The sequence below is a fragment of the Culex pipiens genome, chromosome 1 (genome assembly GCF_016801865.2).
Source record: "Culex pipiens pallens isolate TS chromosome 1, TS_CPP_V2, whole genome shotgun sequence".
In the NCBI taxonomy this organism is placed as follows: Eukaryota; Metazoa; Arthropoda; class Insecta; order Diptera; family Culicidae; genus Culex; species Culex pipiens.
The window spans coordinates 91,449,133-91,475,436 of NC_068937.1; the positions used below are offsets into that span (position 1 = coordinate 91,449,133).

Below are 26,304 nucleotides of genomic sequence, written 5' to 3' on the forward strand. Positions count from 1 at the left end.
AGTCCTGTTTGGTCCAATTTGCTAATTTTCACTATCAAAACAACTTATTTTGACAATTTTTGCAATTTTTGCATTTTTTGCAATTTTTGCAATTTTTGCAATTTTTGCAATTTTTGCAATTTTTGCAATTTTTGCCATTTTTGCCATTTTTTGCAATTTTTGCAATTTTTGCAATTTTTGCAATTTTTGCATTTTTTGCAATTTTTGCAATTTTTGCAATTTTTGCAATTTTTGCAATTTTTGCAATTTTGTGGATTGTTTGTTTTTTGCAATTTTTGTGATTTGTTGTTTGTTGTTTGTTGTTTGTTGTTTGTTGTTTGTTGTTTGTTGTTTGTTGTTTGTTGTTTGTTGTTTGTTGTTTGTTGTTTGTTGTTTGTTGTGTGTTGTTTGTTGTTTGTTGTTTGTTGTTTGTTGTTTGTTGTTTGTTGTTTGTTGTTTGTTGTTTGTTGTTTGTTGTTTGTTGTTTGTTGTTTGTTGTTTGTTGTTTGTTGTTTGTTGTTTGTTGTTTGTTGTTTGTTGTTTGTTGTTTGTTGTTTGTTGTTTGTTGTTTGTTGTTTGTTGTTTGTTGTTTGTTGTTTGTTGTTTGTTGTTTGTTGTTTGTTGTTTGTTGTTTGGTGTTTGTTGTTTGTTGTTTGTTGTTTGTTGTTTGTTGTTTGTTGTTTGTTGTTTGTTGTTTGTTGTTTGTTGTTTGTTGTTTGTTGTTTGTTGTTTGTTGTTTGTTGTTTGTTGTTTGTTGTTTGTTGTTTGTTGTTTGTTGTTTGTTGTTTGTTGTTTGTTGTTTGTTGTTTGTTGTTTGTTGTTTGTTGTTTGTTGTTTGTTGTTTGTTGTTTGTTGTTTGTTGTTTGTTGTTTGTTGTTTGTTGTTTGTTGTTTGTTGTTTGTTGTTTGTTGTTTGTTGTTTGTTGTTTGTTGTTTGTTGTTTGTTGTTTGTTGTTTGTTGTTTGTTGTTTGTTGTTTGTTGTTTGTTGTTTGTTGTTTGTTGTTTGTTGCTTGTTTTTTTTTGGTTTTCTTTGAATAAGACAAAATAAAGGTTATGTTCTTAACTAAATATTTCAACAATACTTCGACCCGGTAAACAAGACCGGGGAAACATTTCAAATCTCACCTCACAGCTCACTTTGCTGAGGTAAATCTCAGGTGAGTTACTCACAACCCTTTCTTATCTTAACCAAAACAACCTCGTGCAGCCGACACCGACACCATACCAAACGAAGAACTGATAAACTTCCGCTGCCTTATCTCTTGCTCTCATACAGGTATTCCATGTCCAACCTTTCGTGAATCATTCGCAGTTCAAAAAGTATCACCCAGTCAAGCAGAGGGAATGTTCCACATCGTCCCACTGCCATAATGGACGTCCTCGACGGAGTTCCGCGGTGCGTCCTGGGCTACCAGGTCAAGACCCGCACCCAAATCGTGCTGAGTTTCCTAGTTCCGGTGGTGTTTGAACTTCTCGTGTACTGCGTACTGATGACGGCCGACGTGATCGTGGTGGTGGAACACTTCCGCAACGGGAACCCCAGCTGGGCCTGGTTTACGCTGGCGTTCATGTGGCTTCCGGCTGTGTCATGCTTTGCTTCGGTTCTGTCCTCGCCAAGCCAGTGGCCTGAAACGGTAGGATGTGACGAACGTACGGCGCGGTTTGTGGCGAAGCACTTGCTCGTGCTGACGCTGTTCCCGGTTGCGGCGTTCTATCGGTGAGTTGATGCGAGGTTCTGTTTGAGCGGTGTAGTACAAGGGAGGTATTCTTGTAGGTTCAATCGACGGATCTTCTGGAGTATTGAGGCGCTCTTCCAGGAGAAGGGATCGTACGGACGGGTACAAGCGGTTGGTAAAATCCGAGAGACTTCACCGTACGAGTTGTACCACTTTCTTCAAGCATTCCTGCACGCCGCTCCGCAGATGTCACTGCAGTTGTACATCCTCTTGCGGGATAATACGTTCCGTAACTACGACACGGTGACGGCTCAGATTGTGAGCGTAGTGTTCTCCTTCCTTACGATGGCATCAATCATAACTTCGTATCAACGATTCGAGAGCCAGAAGATTGTTGGAAAGTGCTACCCATGGAGTTCGGATCAGCAGGTAGCGGCTCGAAAGAGGGAGTTCCTCAGATCAACCAGTACAGCGGAAAGCTTGCTTGCGAGCGCCAAGCGCAATCCGCTTGAAGGAGATCCCATGGTCCCCAACATCATGCGAAACTTCTACTCCAAGTACGGTGAAGGTCCGTCCTCACCCGGCAGCAAGATCATCAACGTGAACCCTAGTAACTTCGACCGACAGTCGTCCAAACAGCTTACCGATCCGTACGCCAACTACACCGACGACGACAAGCTGGAAGTTGCCGACACGGTGGACTCGCAGTCCCCAACGGTCAGCTTCAAGCGAGATCTGGTCGAGCACATTGACGAGATCCGACAGTATGTCCGCCAAACTGATGACCTCAAGCTGGCTACCATACAAGCTGACAGCAGTGACGAAGAGTACGAGAATCCGGTAGAGCTCGATAAACCCCCGCGATCCCCAGCCCCTCCAACTCCAGCCGCCAACGTGCTCAAGCGAGCATCCGTTCTGCGCGACATCTTCGTCTTTGACGTCGAGTGCTTCATCAAAAGCCACGTGCCGCGACTTCCGGAGGGCATGTTCGAGCACGAACGCAAACAGGACAACGAAAACGTCGACCAAACCGACGGAGACGCTCTCTCGCTGCCGTCACGGAGACAAATGATCACCGGTCTGGAAGAGGACGACCTCGTCGGTAAAGCAGTCTCCTTCACCGGCTGGGTCATGTTCCTGCTGATGCGAATGATCGCCCTATCCGTGTTCTACGTGTTCTTCCCGCTCTACTTCTGGATGCTCTGCGTCAACCACTACTTCCTGATGATCGCCTGCATCATCTACGAAGTTCGGTTCCACGAGAAGCTGGAACGGTACTACTTCTACCTCTTCCTAGCCTACATCTATCTGTTCTCCCTCCTGGAGTTCAAAATTAAGTTCATCCACGTGCGCACCTGGTACGTCGGCTACGTCACCCTGGTATTCATCGAAAACATCGCCATGAGTGTGCTGTGGTACAACCTGGGCTCCTTCGATTCGTGGTGGTTCGACTTTCTGCACTATCTGACCGTCGCCAGCGGCGTGCTAAGCCTGCTGTGTTTGCTGTTCTACTATGCGTTCCTGCGGCCGAAAGATAAGGTGCTGTTCGTCAACTGAGGTGGAAAGTGGGCCTGTTATCTAGACGTGCAATGAATGTCACTGTTGTGCATCACAGCAACAAAATCGATTTAGTATTAATCTCCACAACTATGCATTCGAATAATGATAAGAAATACAATTTATGAAAACTTCTACTAACACGGATAATGTTTCATGTTTTGGCCTAACTCAGGCCCAAACCTTATCGAAGAGACATCTGGTGCAACGGCACAACCGACCCGCGTTGTTAGTAATGGTTTAATCCATCAAATTGATTATCGATAACGGAGATTTTACACGCATTTTTGCGCCGGTTATGATGTTGACACAGGGCATCAGGGAGGCATGGCAAAAAAACGAACATTAACTTTGGGCAATGTTTGCTATCGCAGTGTTACTCCCAGGTACAGTAAATGCACGTTGGTTTGACAGTGCATTTGAGGTTGTTCATTTTCACGAGCTTCGAATTATCAAAACTAATAAACAAAGAAAATTCAAATTTGTTTAATAGTAAAATGCGAGGTAAAATGCAAAATTTTGTCGAAGGTCACCGACCGACACAGACTCCAACAACTACTCTAGTACAAGATTGTTGAAAATTGTCCGACTCCATTCCGACTTTAGCTTTTCGTAAATTAACCCTCTATAACCCAAACATACCTCTAAACGGGCTTCGATCAATAAATTCGCTAAAATCCAATTTAACTCCAATTTTGAATCTACAACAAGTATTGAAAATGATAACTCTAATAATTTTGGAAAATTATGGGATTAATGACTTTACTTGTTTCATTTCATTTATTTGGTTGCTTTAACAAATACATAGGTGCAGTTGTTATCCTGAGCTGAGATATGGACTACCTTTCAACAGCTGATTTGTTCTTAATGGGGAGAGAGTTTACTTTTACTAAGGAGAACGAATTGGACAGAGAAGGAAAAAAAATGCAAAAATAACCTTCGAAATAGCTAATAGATGTGGGATAGTTAGAGGAAATGAGGCGTTACTTATTCTAATATCACAGCTCAAGGGGCAACCGCTGCAGCAGGGGATTGACTGAGGTGGCGCACCCCATCCAGAACTTCGGTAGCACTCGCTGGAGCCAATCGTCGATCAACTCCATCTTAGCCATCCTGTGGACGTCGTGAGTCGGGTGGAAAGGATCCAGGTTTAGCATCATCTTCAACAGCCGGTTCTGCTTGACTTGAAGTTTCTTCCGGTGGGAAGCGGCACAGTCGTACCACGCCGGGTAACCGTACGTCATCGCCGGCTTGAACACCGTCTTGTAGAGCAGCAGCTTAGAGTTGATATCCAGGTGGGACCGCCGGTTGACGAGAGAATAGAGCATCTTGGTGATCTTACCGCATTTGATCGTGGCGTTCTGGATGTGCTTGGCGAGAGTCAGCTTCTTGTCCAGGGAGGCCCCCAGATACTGGACTTCATCCAACCATGGCACCTCGCTACCCCACACTGACACCTCCCTGCGGGGAAGGTTGCGTGGGCTTCGCTTTCGGGTAAAGAATATCGCTTGGGACTTCTCGGCGTTTGTTTTCACCTTCCACTTCTTCTGGTAGCGTTCGATGGCGTTTTGAGCAGCCTTTACTTGTTTCATTTGAAAGAAAAAAGGCAGTAGAGGAATAATGACTCCGATTCTGACTTTACGAGCTGTCACTATTTTTCTACGAAAGATTTGAATAAAAATAGAAATTAGTATGTGATTTATTTTTAATTATTTTTATCGCGTCCTCGGAATACCAATTCTAATGCTTATGTGATTAAAGGAGAATACTTTCAGTAATTAGAACAAGGTGGCCACGGTCAGAAAACCAAATATACTATCAATTTCAGTATTTCTAAACCATTTTAAGTGTATAATTTTTCAACCGGTGACTGGAACACCTTTGATTTTTTTTTTTTTCAACGAGCAATTCTCACCTATTATGTACAATGGAAACACAGGGCGCATTGGTTGTTTTAAAAGAGTTATCTAGAATTCTGAAGTTTTATTTGAAAGTCCTTTAAACATACTGTATCCCATAGAATTGTTTTTGTACGAGCCATACACAGTAGGGGTCCTTTAAGCTGTGTGAAATAATTTTATCTCGGTGAAAACAGTTGAAACTAAATTTAAGATAAATTGAATGTGAAATAGAAAAAAAATATATTTCTACGCTTTTTTTATTTTAAAGCAGTACACCTGTTTAAACATATCGATCAGAAGAAAAATTCCTGAACTTTTACGGGAGCGAATGACCCATGGGGTTCAAGATCCTCTAATAAAATCAACAATGATCAGCAACAACAGGGTGCGGGACATTTCGCCGAATGTCGTTTCGCCGACGGTCATTTCGCCGAAGGTCATTTCGCCGAATGTCGTTTCGCCGCATGAGACGTTTCGCCGAATGGGACGTTTCGCCGAATTGACAAATAATCGTATAATAAATATATAAAATGGACACAAATTGTATTAAAATATTTGGAAAAAGTATAATGTCCCTAAAAGGTGATTTTGCAATCTTCTTTAAAAAAAATATTTATTTGTTTCTTAGTATGTTATTTTTATAAGTTTATGCATTATTATATGCATAAACAATCGCTTAAAAAATAATCTAGTTGAAAAAAAATCTGCGAGTTTTTGCATTCTTTCAAACTGAAGCAGTTATTTAATTTCAGCATATAATTTTTGTTAGTTTTTTGCATTCTTGTTTTAATATATCATTTGAATTATTTCTGTGAGTTTTTGCGTTCTGTTAACCATGAGCAGTTCTTTTAATTTTCTGCTTATAATTTTGATAAATTTCTGATAGTTTTTGCATTCTTTGTTTTTTAAGCATATTATTTGTATGATTTTTGTAAGTTTTTGTATTCTTTCCAACATGAGCAGTTCTTTTGATTTTCAGCATAACATTTTGAAAAAATGCCGGTAGTTTTTGCATTCTTTGTTTACTGAGCATATTTTTTAAATTATTTATGAGAGTTTTTGCATTCTTTCAAACATGAACAGTGCTTTTATTTTCTGCTTATAATTTTGAATATTTCTGTTTGTTTTTGCATTCTTTGTTTTTTAAGCAAATTATTTTTATATTTTTTGTGAGTTTTTGCATTCTTTCAAACATGAGCAGTTCTTTTAATTGGCTGCTTATAATTTAGATTATATCTGTTTGTTTTTGCATTCTTTGTTTTTCAAGCAAATTATTTGTATAATTTTTGGGAGTTTTCGCATTCTTTCAAACATGAGCAGTTCTTTTTGTTTTCAGCACAACATTTTGCCAAATTGCTGTCAGTTTTTGCATTCTATGTTTTTGGCATACTTTTCAAATATTTCGGAGAGTTTATGCATTATTAGTTTTTTAAGCATATTATTTCTATAATTTTCGGAAGGTTTTGCATTCTTTCAAACATGAGCAGTTATTTTGATTTTTAGCATAATATTTTGAAAAATTTCTGTTAGTTTTTGCATTCTTAATTTTTTAAGCAAATTATTTGTATTATTTCTGTGAAACATGAGACGTTCTTTACTTTTTTAAATTATTATATTATTATCTTGCCACTCCTTCTCAAGTTTGCATGAGTGAATTACAAGATTGCACTGCAGCGAACAAATAGCATAAATTTTACAAAAAAGTTAATTTTTATTGAATTCGGCGAAACGTCCATTCGGCGAAATGACTTTCGGCGAAACGTACCATTCGGCGAAACGACATTCGGCGAAATGACCGTCGGCGAAACGACATTCGGCGAAACGTACCAGATCCGCAACAACAACATCCTGAGTGACCATTTCTTAAAAAAAAATTTTAATATTAATCAAATATTCCAGTCATTTTAAAGTTTAGTAATTCTCAAATCTGATTGATTTTTGAAAAATGTTGTTCATTAATAATTGAAACATGTTTTATAAAAGAATAAAATCAAAATTTTCAATTGCAACGTGTCCCAAATTTAATAAAAAATATAAATATTTAATTTATTTTTTTTACCTACAAAGAAAACATAAAATATTACATTTATTCCGAATTCATTCTAAAACATTTTTTTTGTGTCATTTTCAATCAAATGGGAATAATTTTGAATTAATTAATTTTGAAATTCTTGGAACCAGAATTGTAAAAATGCAACTTTTGGAACAAATATGCTCGTGAATTCTTAGATATTTTACAAACGTTGGACAAAAGCCTAACTTAAGATTTCCTCGAAGTATTTTGTTAAACTTTTCCTTCAATGTTTTTTTTTAATTGGATTGAAGCTAAAAAAAACCATGTCCACTTCATTTCAACCAATAATTTACAGTAAATTTGTGCATGCAAAAGCATTTCAGGACTAACCAATATTACTGAACAGAAAAAAAAACAAAAAAACTGATGCCAAGTAGCTTGAGTTATTTCATAAAAAAAATCATTTCAATAAAGGAAAAAATATTGAACTCGTTTCGAAGAAGTTTGATGATTTCCAGAGTTTTGTTTATGTTTTGAAAAGGTCCTAAGCTATAGGATTCCCTATGTGTAAAGGACCTTTTCAAATAAAACTCTAGATATTCAAATTCAAATAAAACAATGCAAATAAAATATTCCAAGTATGTTAGTCTAATTTTCTAGAGCTGGCCATCCTGGATTTAGACCGTTGCAATATTGTTTGTTAATAATTGTAATATACAAAATATTAATAAATCATTTTAAATAATATTATATTTTTTGATTTTTTCTAAAATAAGGTTTTAAAAATCACTCAAAAAAAATCAAATAGTTTAAGCATGGTTTAATGCCAATGATACGCTTCTTCGTTATTGACAGATCTGCTTAAGTTAATCATTGAAAACAAAAAAAAGTTCTTTGTTATACCCATGAAGATCCCTAATCTATTAGTCAATACAAACATGTGGTTACTAAGAAACCACTCAAATTTAGCAAATTTTAGGATTAAAGATTTAAATTTGTCACTTCGCCGGGGTTCTACTGTAAACTGGGTACACGATCCTGCACTCCAGCTTTGGAAAGAGGGGAGACTGTACAGATTTGGGGAACGTTATGAATCGTTTACTTTTTATTATCGTTTTCCGGAGTTTTCGTGTTTTTTTTTCTCCTGCGTCCAAAGTTAATGCTGTGTTGGTGCATATAAAAATAATGGTATTTTGGAAGGATTTTTGCTCGGTAAATAAGCTCCAGGGCTTTTTCGCTCACTCTCTCTCGGGAATGTAGGGAAGCTTAATGATGATGCCAATCTGTTTCGGCTTTTTCGTCCAGCGTGTAAAATGATAAGAGGATTTCGAGGAATTTTGGGCTGTTCCCATTTTACATTAATACTCACTGGTGTTGGTTATAATTTGTTTAAGCAAAATGAAGTGTATATTTTTGGCTTAGTTTGCTTTTGAGGCAAACTTTAATTTAATTTGAGAAACTGCAAATAATTTTTATCAGTAGTAGAGAAATTCAAAGTTTTTCGAGAAGAAAACATCATTCCATAGTTTCCCACACATTATACGGCTTATACACATGGTTTCAGGGCCCAGCGCAAGGGTCTGGTGAAAAAGGAAAAAAAAAGTATTTTCTTCAATAACATGAGATGAGAAAAAATGCAAATTTTCTTAGCAGATCATTACATTAGTTTATCCGCCCTCGAGCATTTTCTTCGCCCTTGCTGTGATTTTTTTTTTCTATTCCCCATCTTGTATCACTTTTCCTCGGAAGCCATTTTCTCATTTGCCTATCTTGCTCTGCTAGATGGTCGAAACTCTTCATAAGCCTCATTGAATTAGTTTTCTGATTTTTACCCCTCCGCTCGTTTTTTTCTTCAGAGCCCAAAGGGGTTGGGCGGAAAACTTCTTTCTTTTATTTCCCTTTTATGCAAAATGAAGCCCAGATAATCGTAAAACACCCGGCGTCTCCATGCATCGGCCGGGCGCTGCTCTCGAACATTTCTAACAGAAAAAAAGTTGTTCTTTCGGATGAAGTAACGGAAGAAACCCTAGCCAAATTGAACACATTTCGCGGATGTCGGATTTTCGAAAGTCGAACAATTTGCTTTTATGACAATGCACAGTGGGAAAAAAGGGCCCAAAAAATTACTGCAACATAATTTCGCGCAAACCATCGATTGCTGTACGCCAAAAGCTTCGTTTTTGCACCAGGAACAATAATCCGAAGAGAAATCGCACTGCACGGACCGGTGGCCGGAGTACAGGCCACCGGAAGATCCGGATTTTTAGAAAAAGTGTCAGATTTATCCAATTGTGAACTGATAAGCTTTATTCTACCATGAACAGTCATGCAAAACAATCCTAGAATAATATTAAATACCATAGGAACTATCGGAACCGATTCCACCGATCTCCGGTGGCCACATCCGGAACCGCATTAGGAAACAGCGTAAACTAGTCATGCGACGTATCAAACTTCTAGATTTTGGATGGAGAGTATCCTTAAAATGTATTTTTGCCTCCGGTGACCGGTTCCCAGGTTCTCCGGTGGCCACATCCGAAGATCATATTTGGCAAATTCCTGAAACCACTCTTGCGACATATCAAACTTCATGTTTTTAAGAGAGGAGTGTATAACTCATGTCCCCATCCAAAATCAAGAAGTTTGATACGTCGCTGTTTCCTAATGCGGTTCCGGATGTGGCCACCGGAGATCGGTGGAACCGGTTCCGATGGGTCCTATGGTATCTAATATTATTCTAGGATTGTTATGCATGACTGTTCATGGCAGAAGAAAGCTTATCAGTTCACAATTGGATAAATCTGATACTTTTTCTAAAAATCCGGATCTACCGGTGGCCTGTACTCCGGCCACAGGTCCGTGCAGTGCGATTTTTCATCGGATTATTGTTCCTGGTGCAAAACCGAAGCTTTTGGTGTATAGCAATCGATGGTTTGCGCGAAATCATGTTGCGGTAATTTTTTGGGCCCTTTTTTCCCACTGTGCAATGATTTGCCCCTTTTCAGGATTAAAGCTGGTTATTTAGTGCTATAAGTGGTATTTATGAATTTAGGCCAATATAACGTCATCGTAGCGGGATTCAATTGATAGCTGCTTGATGGGACCGTCCATAAACCACGTGGGCACCTTAGGGGGGGGGGGGGGTGGGGGGGTTTGTGGTGGGTGGTGATTGTCTACGCTCCATACAAAAAAGATTTTATTTGTATGGAAATTGCGCGATGGGGGGGGGGGAGGGGGTTTATCCCAAAATAAAAATTTCTAGATGGTTAATTTGTGATTTTTTCATATGTTCATTTGTTCATTTGTTCATTTGTTCATTTGTTCATTTGTTCATTTGTTCATTTGTTCATTTGTTCATTTGTTCATTTGTTCATTTGTTCATTTGTTCATTTGTTCATTTGTTCATTTGTTCATTTGTTCATTTGTTCATTTGTTCATTTGTTCATTTGTTCATTTGTTCATTTGTTCATTTGTTCATTTGTTCATTTGTTCATTTGTTCATTTGTTCATTTGTTCATTTGTTCATTTGTTCATTTGTTCATTTGTTCATTTGTTCATTTGTTCATTTGTTCATTTGTTCATTTGTTCATTTGTTCATTTGTTCATTTGTTCATTTGTTCATTTGTTCATTTGTTCATTTGTTCATTGTTAAATTTATTGAACTTTTCTAGACAATACACCACCTGCAGTGACTCTAGATGTAAATATTGAAGCATTTCTTTCTACAAAGTCCACTATCAGCAAATAAACTAGCAAATATTCACATTTCCCTTGTAATTTTTCACTCCCACCCCAGTATCTACATGCAACCAAATGGCAGTTTGTTGCAGTTTATTTTTCCATTTCTCAGCAGCAAGAAGTTGCAAAATTATGAAAATTAATTAGCTGGAACAACATTTGCACTCTTTTCCTGATGCTGTTTTCGCGTCATTTTTTCCACCAGCCCTTTCTCGGCAACCATATTGAACGTGTTGAAAGATGGAATTGCCTTTTCCACAAAACTCCTCAAACACTTTCCCCACCTCCCTCGCCTCTTCAAACCACCAATTTCACCCAAAACGCGAGAACACCAACCGCGAAAAATGGCAAATGCTCGCGCGGTCATGTTCTTATCTTTCGGGAACACCTCCCTCCAGGGCCAAAACCAAGTCAGAGAGTCTGCGGGGAGGAGGAGGACGGAGAAACCGCACGACCCATCCGCCAATTTCCCGCCCTCACTTGGTGGTTTTCCATATTTTGCCGTGCCACCACAACTGGAACATCGCAGGCAGAGGAAGGTTTCTGCTGCTGCCAAATTTTTGCCAGCTTATCAATGTTTTTCGCCTCGAAACAGCTTTTATTTCAATACCTCGGGCTCGTTTGTTTCCATTTGGCGTTAACCCTTGATGGGTCGAAGGAAAACACATATTTTTTTAATTTAAAAACAACGAATAAAAATGCCCTTTCCCTCAGCAACACTGCTCGGAAGGCACACTGGTGGATTTTGTTGTTTTTTTTTGTTGTTGATAACCTTGATTTTAATGTTTATAGCGTCATAGCTCGTAATGCACGGCGACAGGTACGAATGATTGTTCAAGTCCTCCGCTTAGCATCGTAGCTTGAAAGGCACCGAAAATCATGATTCTTGACTAATCAAAGGCTAATTCCCTGCTTCTGAATCGTTGAAATTCGGGTATTTTTCCCATGCTACCTTTTTTTTGTTCAATCTTTCTGAAACTACGAATGTTGATACAAGAGCCTCACTTTTGCCGTTCAGTTTACGAAGCGAACTGCAGAAAACATTTCGTTGGTGCATTTTAGCACTAAACGGTTATTCCATGTCGAGTTTTCTAACCAAACGAGAAAAAATATCCAATTGCAATGGCATTTCATTCCGATTTGTTTGCATTCCTGGGAAATAAAGCTACTGAGTAGAAGTAACGGTACGAAAACACCACAATTGCTTTTAGAAGTTCTTCAAAATATCAATTTATGTTCAATTAAAATTTATCATCAAATAAAAAAACAACAATACATTACTGAAAAACGGCTCTGAACCAAATACTAATTTATTATATCTGCTCCGCTCAGCCTGCTCTGCTCATGCATAAATAAATACGTAATATTTACATAGTTCTTGACTATTCTTTTCGGTCGTTTGCCTGCTTCTAGCGATACAGCCAAAGCCAGCAAAGGCTGTAGTGTATAGGCAAAGTGGCTGTCTTCACCATAATTTGCTTTTCTGGTCGCGAAACATCGCTTCTCCGGCATTGGGGTTGGGTTTTCGGCTGTAGGGGAGGGAAGGTAATTGTTTGTTATCAGTTTGAAAGCTGTTAAAATTTATCTTAAATTGCCAAATAAACAGGTTATTTTTTAATTTTAGGTTAAAAAATGATCTTTTTATTTAAAAAAATGCACTTAATAGAACTCAATTTTTCTTTTTTTAAACAATAAATGAAAATCGTTCCACGATCTTCTCAAATTTCCTAAAAGAAGCATGCAAGTAGTTTCTGAGTGGCCCCTAAATTGCAATTTGAGTATCAAACGACGCGAAATTGTGTATGGATTGTGATTTTATAAGAGTTTTTAGTGTGAATTACTAAAAAATTCACACGATAAAAAACGATATTTTTGAAAATTTTATTATTTAAAAAGGCGGTATTTTGCTAAATTTCAAGTGTTTTTTATAAACTAAAACCAATGTAAATATTTTTCAAAGTTTTTGTCCCTCAGTTCTTGCCGGGGTCGATGGAGAGGGGGGCAAAAAAAATATATATATATAAAAATTGAAATAACAAACCATACTCTCAACATTTGAATACAAAAAGTGTTTTAAAATGCATTTTACACTAGTTAAGTTGTTTTGCAATCACTAGTCTTGAAAAAATGTAAGATTTGTCGAAAACAAAAAAATCGACGAAAAAAAACTTTTTGCAATACTAAAGATCGAAAATTTTCAAAAATTCAATAGATTTTTAAATCAACCCAAACATTCTTAAAATGATTCCGAACGCAAGGGAATGCATTTTAAATTGATTTCAGCTGATTACACTTAAATTTCCATTGAAATTTTGAAGTTTTTTGAAAAAAATATCCCCCTGATTTTTCGGGCCAAATTTGATGAAGGCGGAGACAAAAACTTTAAATAAAATTTCTTCGAGCCTAAATTTATCCATAAAATAAAATTTCACACGATAAAATACGGTGAAAAATTAAGTATTTCCAAAAAATGCGGTGCTTAGTTAAAATTTAGTATATTATACCAAAAAAAACATAAAAAATTTCAGCATTGAGCAATCCCAGCCCAAATCAGTAATTTTTCGGGTACTTTTGTACCCGACCCTCTCCGATTTCAATGAAACTTTTTAGACATGTTATCCTAGGCCTATATAATTTTCAGACAATTTTACATAAAAGTCTCCATATTGACCATTGTCCTATGTCCAATCCTTGGGAAGATACAGCGGTTTTAAAAATAAAAATGTTGAAAAATTAGGTTTTTAATGGTTTTTTGCAATTTCTAAATGACAGACTTGATTTTTCAGTCTCGAAAATATTTTTACCGGAAAGCTCGTCCAATTTCCTATAAGTTTGCCTTTGACAGCATTTGAATTGGATGTATGGGCTTACAGATATGACCTTAATTACATTGCTCATAACTGAGAATAGTATATTTTTTTCAGTGTGGTAGAAACCTGGATAGTAAATAAGCTTACGTAAATATCAAAACGAATCAAATTAGAAAGCTGTCAAAGGCAAACTTATAGGAAATTGGACGAGCTTTCCGTTAAAAATATTTTCGAGACTGAAAAATCAAGTCTGTCATTTAGAAATTGCAAAAAACCATAAAAAAACCTAATTTTTCAACATTTTTATTTTTAAAACCGCTGTATCTTCACAAGGATTGGACATAGGACAATGGTCAATATGGAGACTTTTATGTAAAATTGTCTGAGGAATCGATTCCCACTATCGGTTTTTGAAAATTTTGACGTTTAGACCACTTTTCAAAAAAACAGTTTTAGTAAATGATTTTAGATTTTTTTAAGAAGAGACATACCATCCTGCGTGAGTCTTTTTGTTACATTTTAGCAGGGCTGCGGAGTCGGGTCATGTTTTAAACGACTCCGACTCCGACTCCGACTCCGGCTTTCTGAGATTAGCCGACTCCGACTCCGACTCCGGCTCCGGCTTTCAGCTCGAACCGACTCCGACTCCGACTCCAACTCCGGCCTACAAACTCTAGCCGACTCCGACTCCGACTCCGACTCCAGCTTTCAACAAATGGTTAGCTCCGACTCCGACTCCGACTCCGACTTCACATATCTTTGAATGTTTTAAAAGTTAGTTGACTATATTTTGAAATCTTTGATAAATAGGATTATTTAAATACTCTCTAATTGTCATGTTTTTCTCAAGGAACTTAAGTTCGAATCACAAAACTGAAAAAAAAATTCCAGGTAACATAGGTACTTAAATTTTTTTGATCATCTTTTATGTAAAATCGAATTTGCAATCGAAAAGAACTTTACACATTTTTTTATTACGTGCACCGTTTTAAAATATAGTCTTCAACGTTAAATTTTGTCCGAAAATTTCCGTTTTTTTTATTTTTTTAAATAGTGTCCATGATTTTCCATTGCTGAAAATATTTTTTTCGAATAGTTCATAAAATTTCCTACTATTTCGTCTAAGAAGATTGGACCACTGGTTGCTGAGATACAGCGGATAAAAGAAACAGGAAAATTGATTTTGTAAGTCTAACCCAAACAACCCTCCATTTTCTAATGTCTATTTATCAGCAATTAATGGTCCGATTTTCAATATTGAAAAATGAAACATGCGTGAAATTTTCCGATCTTTTCGGAAAAACAAATATTTTAATGTTTTTTAATGAATACTCACATTTCAAAAGGGCCAATCATTCAATGTTTTTAGATATGGACATTTTAAAAAGTAAAAAAACGGATTTTTTAAACTTTGAATGGATATATTTTTAAAACGGTGTACTTAATCAAAAAATGTGTAAAGTACTTTTCGATGGTAAATTCGATTTTACATAAAAAATTAGGCCAGAAATTGTTGTGTACAAGATTTTAATTTTTGCATAAATCACTATTAAAAAAAATCATAACCCTTCGGCAAAATTTTGGTCCATACTTCAGAATGGCTTAAAAGATGCGGGATGTCCCCTAAAACATACAAAACAATTCAAAAATTTTGAAATACCGATTTTGGGAAATTGATTTTTTGTAAATAAAAGGTAAATAGAAAATCACCAAATTTTTTGTACGTGTACCTGTTTTTTAATAGTTCTCATCCTACAACTTTGTCGAAGACACCAAATCAATAAAAAAATTCCTTGAAAAGTTACAGATCTTCGAATATTTACGTACCATATTTATATGAACTTCTGCCAAAATTGTATGGAGATTACTTGAAGTGAATCAATGACACAAGATGGCTTCTTGTGGGAAGGCCCTCATAAAGTTTGGGTCAAACAGCAAAAAAAAAAAAAAACAAAAAAAATAGGTTGAAATCGGCCGATTTAATAGAGAATTGCTCATCTAATAAATCTATTTAAAAAAATGAAAAAAATGGCAACGCAATGCATGCGACTTAAAAAATAGAAGTTTTGTGAATTAACCTGCATTATAACAAATACATATTTTTTGTTGAATTTTAGATAACTCCGACTCCGACTCCGACTCCGGGTTATCAGAAATTTTTGGCTCCGACTCCGACTCCGACTCCAGCTCATAAAATTTAGCCGACTCCGACTCCGGCTCCGACTCCAGCTGTTCGAGTTTTGACGACTCCGACTCCAGGTCCCCAAAAAGACCCGACTCCACCGACTCCGATTCCGACTCCGAGCCCTGCATTTTAGGCTATTTCCTCAAAAATTTTGAACAAAAAAAAATCGTGACATCACTTTCAAATTTGACTTTTAAGCTTAAAAATTGAAAAATATCATGGAAGTGACGTGTTTTTTTTCTTTCAGTGTATTTTTTTCAGAAAGCCCGTCCAATTTCCTACAAGTTTTTCTTTGACCACTTTTTGATACGATACAACGGCTTTGAGTTACAGTAATTTTTAAATAACAAAATACAAAAATATTTAAATTACTTTAAATTGTCCCGCCCGTGTGGATCAATCGGACCGCGCACTGGACTCACAACCCAGAGGTCGCCGGTTCGAATCCCGCGGCGGGCGCTCTAAAATTCTTTGTGTAAATATGGGTATTCGGCGCCGTCGCTCCGTGCCATACTTTCATACACTTAGGAGCCCAGGGCGGCGAAGTCCTTGTAGATAAAAAGGAAGACACTAGTGGTTGGTACTAGCAATGGTGGCCGACAGCTATAAAGTCAACTTCGTTTTTTTTTTTAAATTACTTACGCCCTTCTCAAATGTCATTTTCGAGTGCAACTGGCTACATATACACAAAAATGGCTTATTTAGGCTTAGGATAACAGGTCTAAAATGTTTCATTGAAATCGGAGAGGGTCGGGTGCAAAAGTAACAGAAAAAATCCTGATCTGAGCTGGAATTGCTCTATTTTCAAAAACACCTTACTACGTATTTTTTTTTTTAAACTTACACTTGTTTTCAACATTGCATTGCACGTTGCAAATATTTTTCAAAGCTTATGTCGCAATTTTGGCGTTACGCAATAAAAGAACGTTCCCTTTGCCAAAGTCCTTCAAAAGATACAGATTTTCACATTTCTACGTATCATTTTTGTTTGGACAGCTGCCAAAATTGTGAGGAGACTAGTATGGGTGAACACAAAATGGCTTCCAACGGTCAATCTCCCCTAGCAGCGTCAGTCCAGTGCACAGTAAAAAAAATCATGGTAATATTGCATCTGGAAAGGGGTACATCTTTTATTTCAGAAAAAGTTGTAATTTTACTTCCGAAAATGTGTAATTTTACCACTTTTCTGTTGTAATGTCACTTTTTCAATCTAAAATGAGGTAAAATTACATCATAAAAGAGGTCATATTTGACATTCCAAAATTACACCTTGCAAATTTACACATTTTTTTACTGTGTGGTTCTTATAATTTCTTGCTAAAATTATGCTCTAGTAGATAAATTTCTGCCCACAACTCTTTCGTGCGCCACCCCTTAACCACCCTCATATACCCTTCTCTCACATTTGCCTACTGTTTCTGGGGAACTCTTTTAGTTGGGGGGGGGGGGGGAGCAAGACGTAGTTATTTTTTCTCTCCACCAAAACTTAGCATGGCAAAATTGAATTAAAATTTACCGACAATACTTGACTGTACATTTTTTTTGTTTTTGTTTTCGTCTTTCATTTTCGACAGTCAGTGGTGAAAGAGTTGGCTCCACCACCAGAGTGGGGAGAGCCGAAACTGACACCCCAAAAATGAAATGAGTGCTCCTCGACGACGTCGACTTTTCTTCAGCTTCTTCGTTTGAGTTTTCTTGTTGGTTTTTAGTTTTGTCTTCGCCCGAAAAGAACAAGCGACTGCATAAATTAGCAATACTTGGAAATTAATTTTTGAGTGAGAACAACAATAAACAACGGCATTTAGAAGGGGCTTCCCCCACCGCCACTTTGGAACAACACTTTTGTAGAACTAAGTAAAGTGGTACGATCTGGAGGAGGGTGTTTGTGGGATTTCTCGTTCTTATAATTTAGTGTTTGCACAGTTTGGGGTGTGAACCAGCTCGCGTCGCGACTCCACGCTTTATTACGATATCAGAGGGACGCACGACTGGCGGCATTCAGTTTTGAAAAACTGCTTTCGGGATAGAGAGAGAATATTAATAGAACTGGTTTAAATGTTCATCCATTACATTTAAACATTATTTTAAACAAGAAAATTGCGATGAAGAAAGTTGTTAGTAGAAAGTAAAGATAATGTTTCTAACAACCAAAATGTTGCATCAATTCCAAAAGCCTGTGTCTCTATTAATTGTGATTGTCTTCTCCCTTTCATATCTTTTTATTATTAGGGGAAATATACCCATTTTAAGCCTAATAAGCGGTTGTGTTTGAATGATGCTGGATAATCTGGAGTGTTCCTTGAAATTTACTCAAACCAAGTACATCAACGAGTAGAGCAACTTTTTGTGAACTTAAAGTTATTCTATTCCTTTTACAAGCATTTAACAAAAATATTTCCCAAATGTATTCTAATCAGTCGGAATGCATTAGGCCACGCCCATTTTCCTAGGTTTGACCAAAGTTTAGAATATACCCAGAATCCAGGGCTGTCTCATTGTTCCCCACTCTTTTCGGCCCATGGGTAACAATGAGACACTTTGATTTTTCTTCAATAAACTTTTCAAAATCTATGTAAATCTTTCAAAACATGAATTGGAAGTGATTTTTGGCATATTTATTGAGTTTAAACTTCATTTTACCAAAAATATAAAGTTATTTGGTAAAATATATGGATTTTACGAAATTGAAATACTTTTTAGTATAACTTTTGTTAATTGAAGTTTCAAGTTGACAAAATTGCTTGAAAATGTTCAAAGTAAGTCACCTGCAATGGAGCAATATAAAAACATATGATGTTTTACTAGAAAAGTATTGATTTTTGTAGAGTGTCTCATTGTTCCCTAGCTGTCTCATTGCCAAGTGCGTCTACAATGAAACAGTAGAATAACTCTGGTTGTAGACGTCAGATCGATCTCATATTTTGGTCAATGTTAGAACACATTATAGAATGAAAATGCTACAAAAAACTCATCAAAACATGATGATAAAAAAAATACAAAAATCTTTGAAAGATAAAAACCAAAAGTTTGTTTTTTATAGCGCTTGCTAATTAACTACATGTTTAAGGACTAGGGTAACATGTAGTTAATTAGCAAGCGCTATAAAAACAAACTTAATCCACCTATTTGGTTCATACCTTCCTCACTCTTAACTAACAATGGGTAATATGGAGAGTTTGGACACAAATTTTTAGATCCGGAATAAAGTACACAAATTTCACTTAAGTGATCATAACTTGAGACAGGGTTGCCAGATTTTCAATGTTTTGGTCTCGTTGGAAAGATCTTTCGATTACCTAACCAACGAAGGGCTGGGTGATGGATCCGGACATCGTCTACACACATTTAAGTGAGATCCGGATATAAATGAAAACAAATTTTAATACAAACTTTTGAACTACTTATCTAAGCTTTAAACAATTCAATAGCGATGTATGAGACCCTAAACCAAGTCGAATGCAACTGGTTACATACATTTATTCAGTTTTTGATCTTGAGTCCATATGTATACATGAATTTGAGTCTTCGAGCTTTTGATAAAAAAAAATATTTTTCGAGCAAGATTATAGCCTTACCTCAGTGGCAAAAAACCAACGCGCTGAGTCCCTTGACGTTTGCCTATTCAAAACAAAGGCTTACTAAAACCGAGCGAGAAGCGGAGGCAAACAAAGAACACTGGCAGCGCAGCCAGTGAAGTCAGGAAACTTTCCCTATGAATGCCACTTTTCGTGAGTGTTCACTTATAATTTTGTCACAAATGGCAGCACTAGGCAGACACAAAAGAGCGCTGGAAAAGAGAGCTCAGCCAATAATAGAAATTTCGTGGGATTAGAAGACACCCGGGATTTTGTTTTCTAATGCTCGTAAAAGGATTAGAATAACTTTTAGTAAAAATCGAATAACACAGAAATAATCACAAAAATCTGCTCTACTGGTTGGTGTACCTGGTTTTTATAAATTTCAAGCAACACTCCCGATTATCCAGCATAGTAAAGTCGAATCTGAAGTCAAATCATGCCCGAAAAATTTCTTTAATTACGTAAAATCCAAATCCAAAAGTAGTAACTTCCCATCGCAAATGCAACTGGACGAAAATGTAGGCAGTAACTCAAAAGAAATTTGCAATCTTTTTTCAAAATTTTTCAAAGAAGTATACACCTCATTTTCCGAAGAAGACCGCGACCGCGACTACTTTTCATATATACCGGAATTTCCAAATGACGTCTCAGTCAATTCTTTGTCAGAAACGGAAGTACGCCAGGCATTGAAGGACTTAGACTCATCAAAAGGACCAGGACCCGACGGAATAGCACCTGCATTCCTAAAGAACCTTGCAGAAGAATTGACATTTCCACTGCATCATCTTTTCAACATGTCAATAAATACTGGAAAATTCCCACAAACATGGAAAAAGTCTTTTTTGGTGCCTATTTTCAAGTCAGGCCCAAAATCAGACATACGTAATTATCGCGGAATTGCCCTTTTGTCTTGCATTCCAAAACTTTTCGAATCTATAATAAATGAAAAAATCTTTCAGCAAGTAAAAAACCGCATTACATGTAAACAGAACGGCTTTTTTAAAGGCCGCTCTACTAGCACCAACCTTTTAGAATTTGTAAATTTTACACTGAATGCAATGCATAATCGCAATTTCGTAGAAGCAATTTACACAGACTTTAGTAAGGCATTTGACAGAATCGACATACCATTATTAATCTTCAAACTGCAGAAAATTGGAATTCAACCGAATCTTTTGGAATGGCTTAAGTCATATTTGACTAAGCGCGAACAAATTGTTCGCTTCCAAAATGTACTATCGGAATCAATTCACGTCACCTCTGGGGTTCCGCAAGGATCCCATCTAGGACCTCTTCTTTTCATCTTGTATGTAAACGACATTTCCTTCATTCTTAAAAAAATTAACGTACTTGTATATGCAGACGACATGAAATTGTATATGATATAGGAAATGCCAATGACAGTCATGTATTCCAAAACGAAATTAATCTTTTCTACACATGGTGTAGTAAAAGCCTACTCCAATTGAATGTAAAGAAATGTAATTCCATTGCCTTCAGCAGAAAACATGAAACACCAAACATAACAGTATTATTAGGAAACCAACCAGTAGAAAAATGCAAAGTAGTACGTGATGTAGGTGTCATCCTAGACTCACAACTAACTTTTGTAGAACACTATAACACAATAATAAACAAGGCAAAAAGTACATTAGGCTTTATAAAGCGCTTTGCATTCAACTTCCAGGACCCGTATACTATTAAATTACTCTATATAACGTATGTCAGGCCACTCTTGGAATACTGTAGTATCGTCTGGAATCCATACTATGCCGTACACCAAGCACGTATTGAATCTGTCCAAAAACAATTCTTACTGTACGCACTACGTAAACTTAACTGGACTGCATTTCCTCTCCCATCGTATGAAGCACGCTGCATGCTCATAAACATACAATCATTACAAGAACGTCGTAAATTTGCCATGCTCTCTTTCATCAACGACATTATTTCTCAACGCATACAGTCAGCAGCATTATTTTCAGTAATACACAATAGTATTCATGAACCAAGCCGTACTCTTAGACATTCACAACTTTTTAGAATAACTGCATACACGACAAATTATTTAAAAAATTCGCCATTAAATCAAATGATGCGCTTTTATAATGAAAATTCACAGTACATACATTTCGACATGTCTAAACCGGAACTACGAAAAAATCTGTACAATAGAAATAATATCTAGTATGTAAGAAAATTGTAAGTAGTCTACATAAGCTTGACGAATAAACAATAAACACTGTGCATCCTTCAGAAACGACCGCTTATTAGGCTGGAAATGGGTATATTTCCCCTATGATAAGTTATCGTCTCTTATAAACTTCACGCTGTTTTTTTTTAATGAAAAAAAAAACCTGTGTGCTTTTATTTTAGAGGCTGTATATCATCAACAATTGGTTTAATCTTTAATGTCTTCGAAGGAAATGTGGTCTTGAATTCTGCAGGTGAAAAAGTCAAGTTATCAACAAAACCGTTACTTAATGCACTTTAAGGTGGCTGGTGCCTTCCTCGCATTTATAAAGAGATTTCGTGCGATTAAAAGAAATGCAGACTTTTTGTCAAGAAAATGCAAAAACCGCCTTTGAAGAAAATGGCAAAAATTTAGAGGAAACGGCTCTTTCGTGGCGAACAGACCTGGCCTTTTGAGGTTATGTTGACCCTTTTTTTAGTCGTCTAAATTCATAATTTTTGAACAACTAAATGAAACTTCACAATTTTCGATACCAAGCTGTTGGACCTGATACTTCATCCGGACAAAAATTAGTTCAGCTAAGCCGATAAAATCATTTACATAGTTTTTAATCAACATCCCCACACACGCACAGACATTTGCTCAGAATTTGATTCTCAGTCGATAAGTTTAATTGAAGGTGAGTCTAGGAGGTCAAATTAAAAAGTTAATTTTTTGAGTAATTTTTCAACCTCTTCTCAGTGAAGAAGGCAAAAAATAGAAAAACTAAAAAAATTAAAGTCAAAAGTGGTATGACTCATCAATATGTCATTAAAATGTATGACATTTATGACTAAACAATGTTTTGACATTTTATAGTTTGACAGTTATCACGACCGTCTGTTTGAAAGAAAAAAAAAGTTTAGATCACAAACACATCTATAGATTAAAGTGCATTAAAACCATTTATTTAAGCTTCATCACGTTAACCCTAAACAGATCTCAACCCGAAAAGAAAGTTAAAAGTTATGTTCAAACAACAGCAAAAAGAAGGCTACAACGAGAGTGTTAAAAATAAGCACAACCTAGTAGTTCCAACTAGCCAAAGCTTCATGGCGAGGAAAATTTAATTTTCATAATGGAAAAATGGAAAACAGTTGTATTCTCTCCTCTAGCTTACCCTTTTTGCTTTTCAAGCTTGAATGTCAGAAAAGTTTTTCCCTCTCGCTCAGCGAATGCTATTTTCCATCTTGGCAGACTTCTTCTTGCTCTTTTATTCCCGGTTCAAGGCTCAACCGTAAACTTTTTAACTACCTTCTAAACATTAGTGAGTCTTTTTTTTTTGTTTTTTTTGCTTGAACATTTTTACACCGCTTTGCCATCATGGCGAGGTTTTTATTTATTTTTCAAACAAGAAAAAAAAGTGGCCACCAACTGGAGGATTCTTCCGCTCGCATACTCTGTGACACTAAGGATGCAAGTCAATTAGGGGCGCAAGTCCGTTTCGTTCAGACTTGAGGGACTTTGGGTGTTGAAAAGTGAGAAACTTTCAACGGGTTTGTAATTAAATCTTTCCAGCAGAAAGTATGGAGTAGACGCTAGACGGTGGGGCGTTTTTGTTTGGCTTTTCCCTCAAAAGTTGCGTGTACGCGAACTCAATTTGCGAGCGATGTAAATGTTAAAAGAAGGTAGGGAAATTGATATTAGTTGGGGAAGACTTGTAGCTTACCTTTTTCTGCGAATAAAGGCAAAGGATTCTTAACCGTTTTCTGCTTAATTGATAGTTTAAGAGTCAGGCAAATATATTTCAAAGCTTATGTCTCAAATCAAAATCGGCTCGAAAAATCAGGAGGCAAGAAATCTCTTTTCAAAAAACTTCCAAATGAAAAAAAAAAATCCATCATTACTCAAATACGTTTATTAACTCGTTTTCGTTTTCGTTTTCGTTTTCGTTTTCGTTTTCGTTTTCGTTTTCGTTTTCGTTTTCGTTTTCGTTTTCGTTTTCGTGTTAATTATACCTCCTTACATGAAGCTCTTAGTCAATCATCGTATATCTACCTTAACTACTGTCTTCGACCTTTGCGCTAGAATATTTCTAGTAAAAATCGATAAATCATAACCTTCTTATTTTATGACCACCATCACAGCAATTGCCCGTGGTCTATGGGTCGCGATTCTTGATAGACACCAATCTCCGAGCAGCGTCTTTGCGTCATGCCACGTGGCGTTCATAATTTGCCAGTTTATGCTCCAGAAACATACTCCCAAATGGGGTACACCCCAGCCATGATTGTCGTCGACGAGTTGATCGGGCTGGGTATTATAGAGTTGCACATTGTGCTCACTACACTATGTGTAGTTTTGTACTTATTCTTGGAACTTTGGCGGCAAATTTCACTGCCAGGCGAGGCGACGAAGCGGTTCGGGCCAGCGAAATGTTTCCACCAGTGCTGTCTAGACGATTTGATTACTTATGTAGATTAAAAAGAAAGTCAAATCGAGGGGTGAAAGGGATGCCTAGTTGTTGTAGAAAGCGAAAAAGAGTTTAGAAATTTGCTGTTTCCAAGCAAATCCGTTCCGTTCTCAATTTGTGAGCTATGACAATGACATTTGAAAAATGGGGTTCGAACTCAGGATCTTTCTATTGCTATTTTATTATAGCACGCTGAACACCACCACCTCCGAGACTGTGTTATTTTTTGTCCCAAAAGCTGAAAATAGCGAAGGTGAGCAAACCAAACGAATATGAACTTGACATTTTGCTATTCTGAGTTTCAAGTCGTTGCAGTAGTTATAATACAGCAATCTAGATTGAAGACCAGAACATGAAAGGCGTAGAAATTATGCGATGTTCTTGAAATGACCCTTAAGTAAAGAGTAAAGAGTAAAGAGTAAAGAGTAAAGAGTAAAGAGTAAAGAGTAAAGAGTAAAGAGTAAAGAGTAAAGAGTAAAGAGTAAAGAGTAAAGAGTAAAGAGTAAAGAGTAAAGAGTAAAGAGTAAAGAGTAAAGAGTAAAGAGTAAAGAGTAAAGAGTAAAGAGTAAAGAGAAAAGAGTAAAGAGTAAAGAGTAAAGAGTAAAGAGTAAAGAGTAAAGAGTAAAGAGTAAAGAGTAAAGAGTAAAGAGTAAAGAGTAAAGAGTAAAGAGTAAAGAGTAAAGAGTAAAGAGTAAAGAGTAAAGGGTAAAGCGTTCAAAATAGATGGTTAGTAGTAAAGCAGGGCAATTTATGGTCAAATAAAAAGTCTTGTAGAGTTTAAAAAGCAGGGTTAAGAGATTAGAGTAACGAATTTTCAACCCAACTGGGTTAACTTCAAGATAAGGGCAAATCGCTTGACCCCTCGGAAGAGAATGACAAAATAGGGACGTCTATTCGAATCCTATTAGCCAACGCTAGGCAAACGCACCGCCACTAAGAGGATTATTTTTATGATCTTGTTGTTGCGTAAATCGCCCATTCGATGGAATAGGGTAGAGGTGTCTAACTTCATCCTGTTCTAAAAGTGATGTCTACCAACTGTGATAAGTTAATCTATGTATAGCCTTAAAAGTTATAGATTACATTGATGAAAACTACCTTCTAACCCTGTTAATTTTGTGTTTATTATTTTGTGTAAATTCTTTACCACACCATCACCAGTATCACCGGTTGCTTCCGCGCGGATCGTCATTTTATTTTGGCCCTTCCGCGCTTGTACATTTACAAACACTTGATTTATACACTCTGTTTCCACTGGATTTCCACTCTTTTCGGGGACGAACCTCACCATGGCAGTTCATCCCACCGCCAAAATGTGTATCTGTGTTTAACCAGTGTTTACAGAGCCATAAACAAGAGCAGAAATAATGGCCTTCACTTTACATATAAATCGTTTCCCAGGCCAGTTGGACGCAATCCCCCATCCTTCCCTCGGAGTCCGGATTTTCCCGGATGGCCAGCAGCAGTGTCACTGGGCGAAGGTCGTTCGAAAATAGAGTGGTTCACAGTTAGCAACAAATGAAAAACAATGTTTCTTTTTTAAATCTTGAAAATGATATGAAGGTTTATGACAAAATGCTACAGGAAATTATACAAAATCGTCAAAAATCCGACATTCGAGAATAAGCTTAAATGTGATTGTTGATATCAAGGAAATCTACACACTTTTTTGGAAAATAATTGCTCAAATTCTTCCCTTAACTCGCGAGCGCAAATTGGACAGGACACAAATCTGATGTGATGATTCTTAACATTTTCGCAATTTGGCTAAAGAACTAATTTGGCTAAAGAACTATTCAGAAAAAAAAAATTCAAATTATATTTTTTTCGCAAAACAATATTTTTATTTTTTTTATTTTTTAAATATGTTGTTTTAGGAGATAAAAACCGCAACTTTTGAGCCATAAAGAAGTAAGGACAAAAATCTTGCCACCGCTCTATCATTTTAAAAGGGCGAAATATTGAATATTTTGCCTTTTTAAAATGATAGTCTAGATCCCAAAATTATTTTTTTTCAATTTTGTTTTTGCTCATAATGATCAGAAAATTAAAAAAAATTATTCCTTTTTAACATTGAAAAAAAGATCATTAGTTTCTGAGATATATGTGCTATAAAATTAAAGACTGTTTTGATGAGGCCTCAGAAATCAATTATCTTACTTTTGTATTCTTTAATTCGCTGTATTTCAGCAACCAGAGGTCCAATCTTTAATGTCTCTA

General features: G+C 36.6%; 1 protein-coding gene across 1 annotated transcript; it reads left to right on the top strand.

The window, feature by feature from the left end:
- Window positions 1-1,218: 1,218 nt before the first annotated feature.
- On the top strand, window positions 1,219-3,349 carry LOC120424586 (uncharacterized). Its single transcript, XM_039588749.2, has 2 exons — window positions 1,219-1,696; window positions 1,754-3,349. The coding sequence occupies exons 1-2, from the start codon at window positions 1,350-1,352 to the stop codon at window positions 3,210-3,212; spliced, it is 1,806 nt and encodes a 601-aa protein (XP_039444683.1). The 5' UTR covers window positions 1,219-1,349; the 3' UTR covers window positions 3,213-3,349.
- The last annotated feature ends 22,955 nt before the right edge of the window (window positions 3,350-26,304 follow it).

Bases quoted from the DNA above. Each gene is read 5' to 3' on its own strand.
- LOC120424586 (XM_039588749.2), top strand. From the start codon at position 1,350: ATGGACGTCCTCGACGGAGTTCCGCGGTGCGTCCTGGGCTACCAGGTC. The intron at 1,697-1,753 runs GTGAGTTGATGC...GTATTCTTGTAG, and splicing joins CCGGTTGCGGCGTTCTATCG to GTTCAATCGACGGATCTTCT.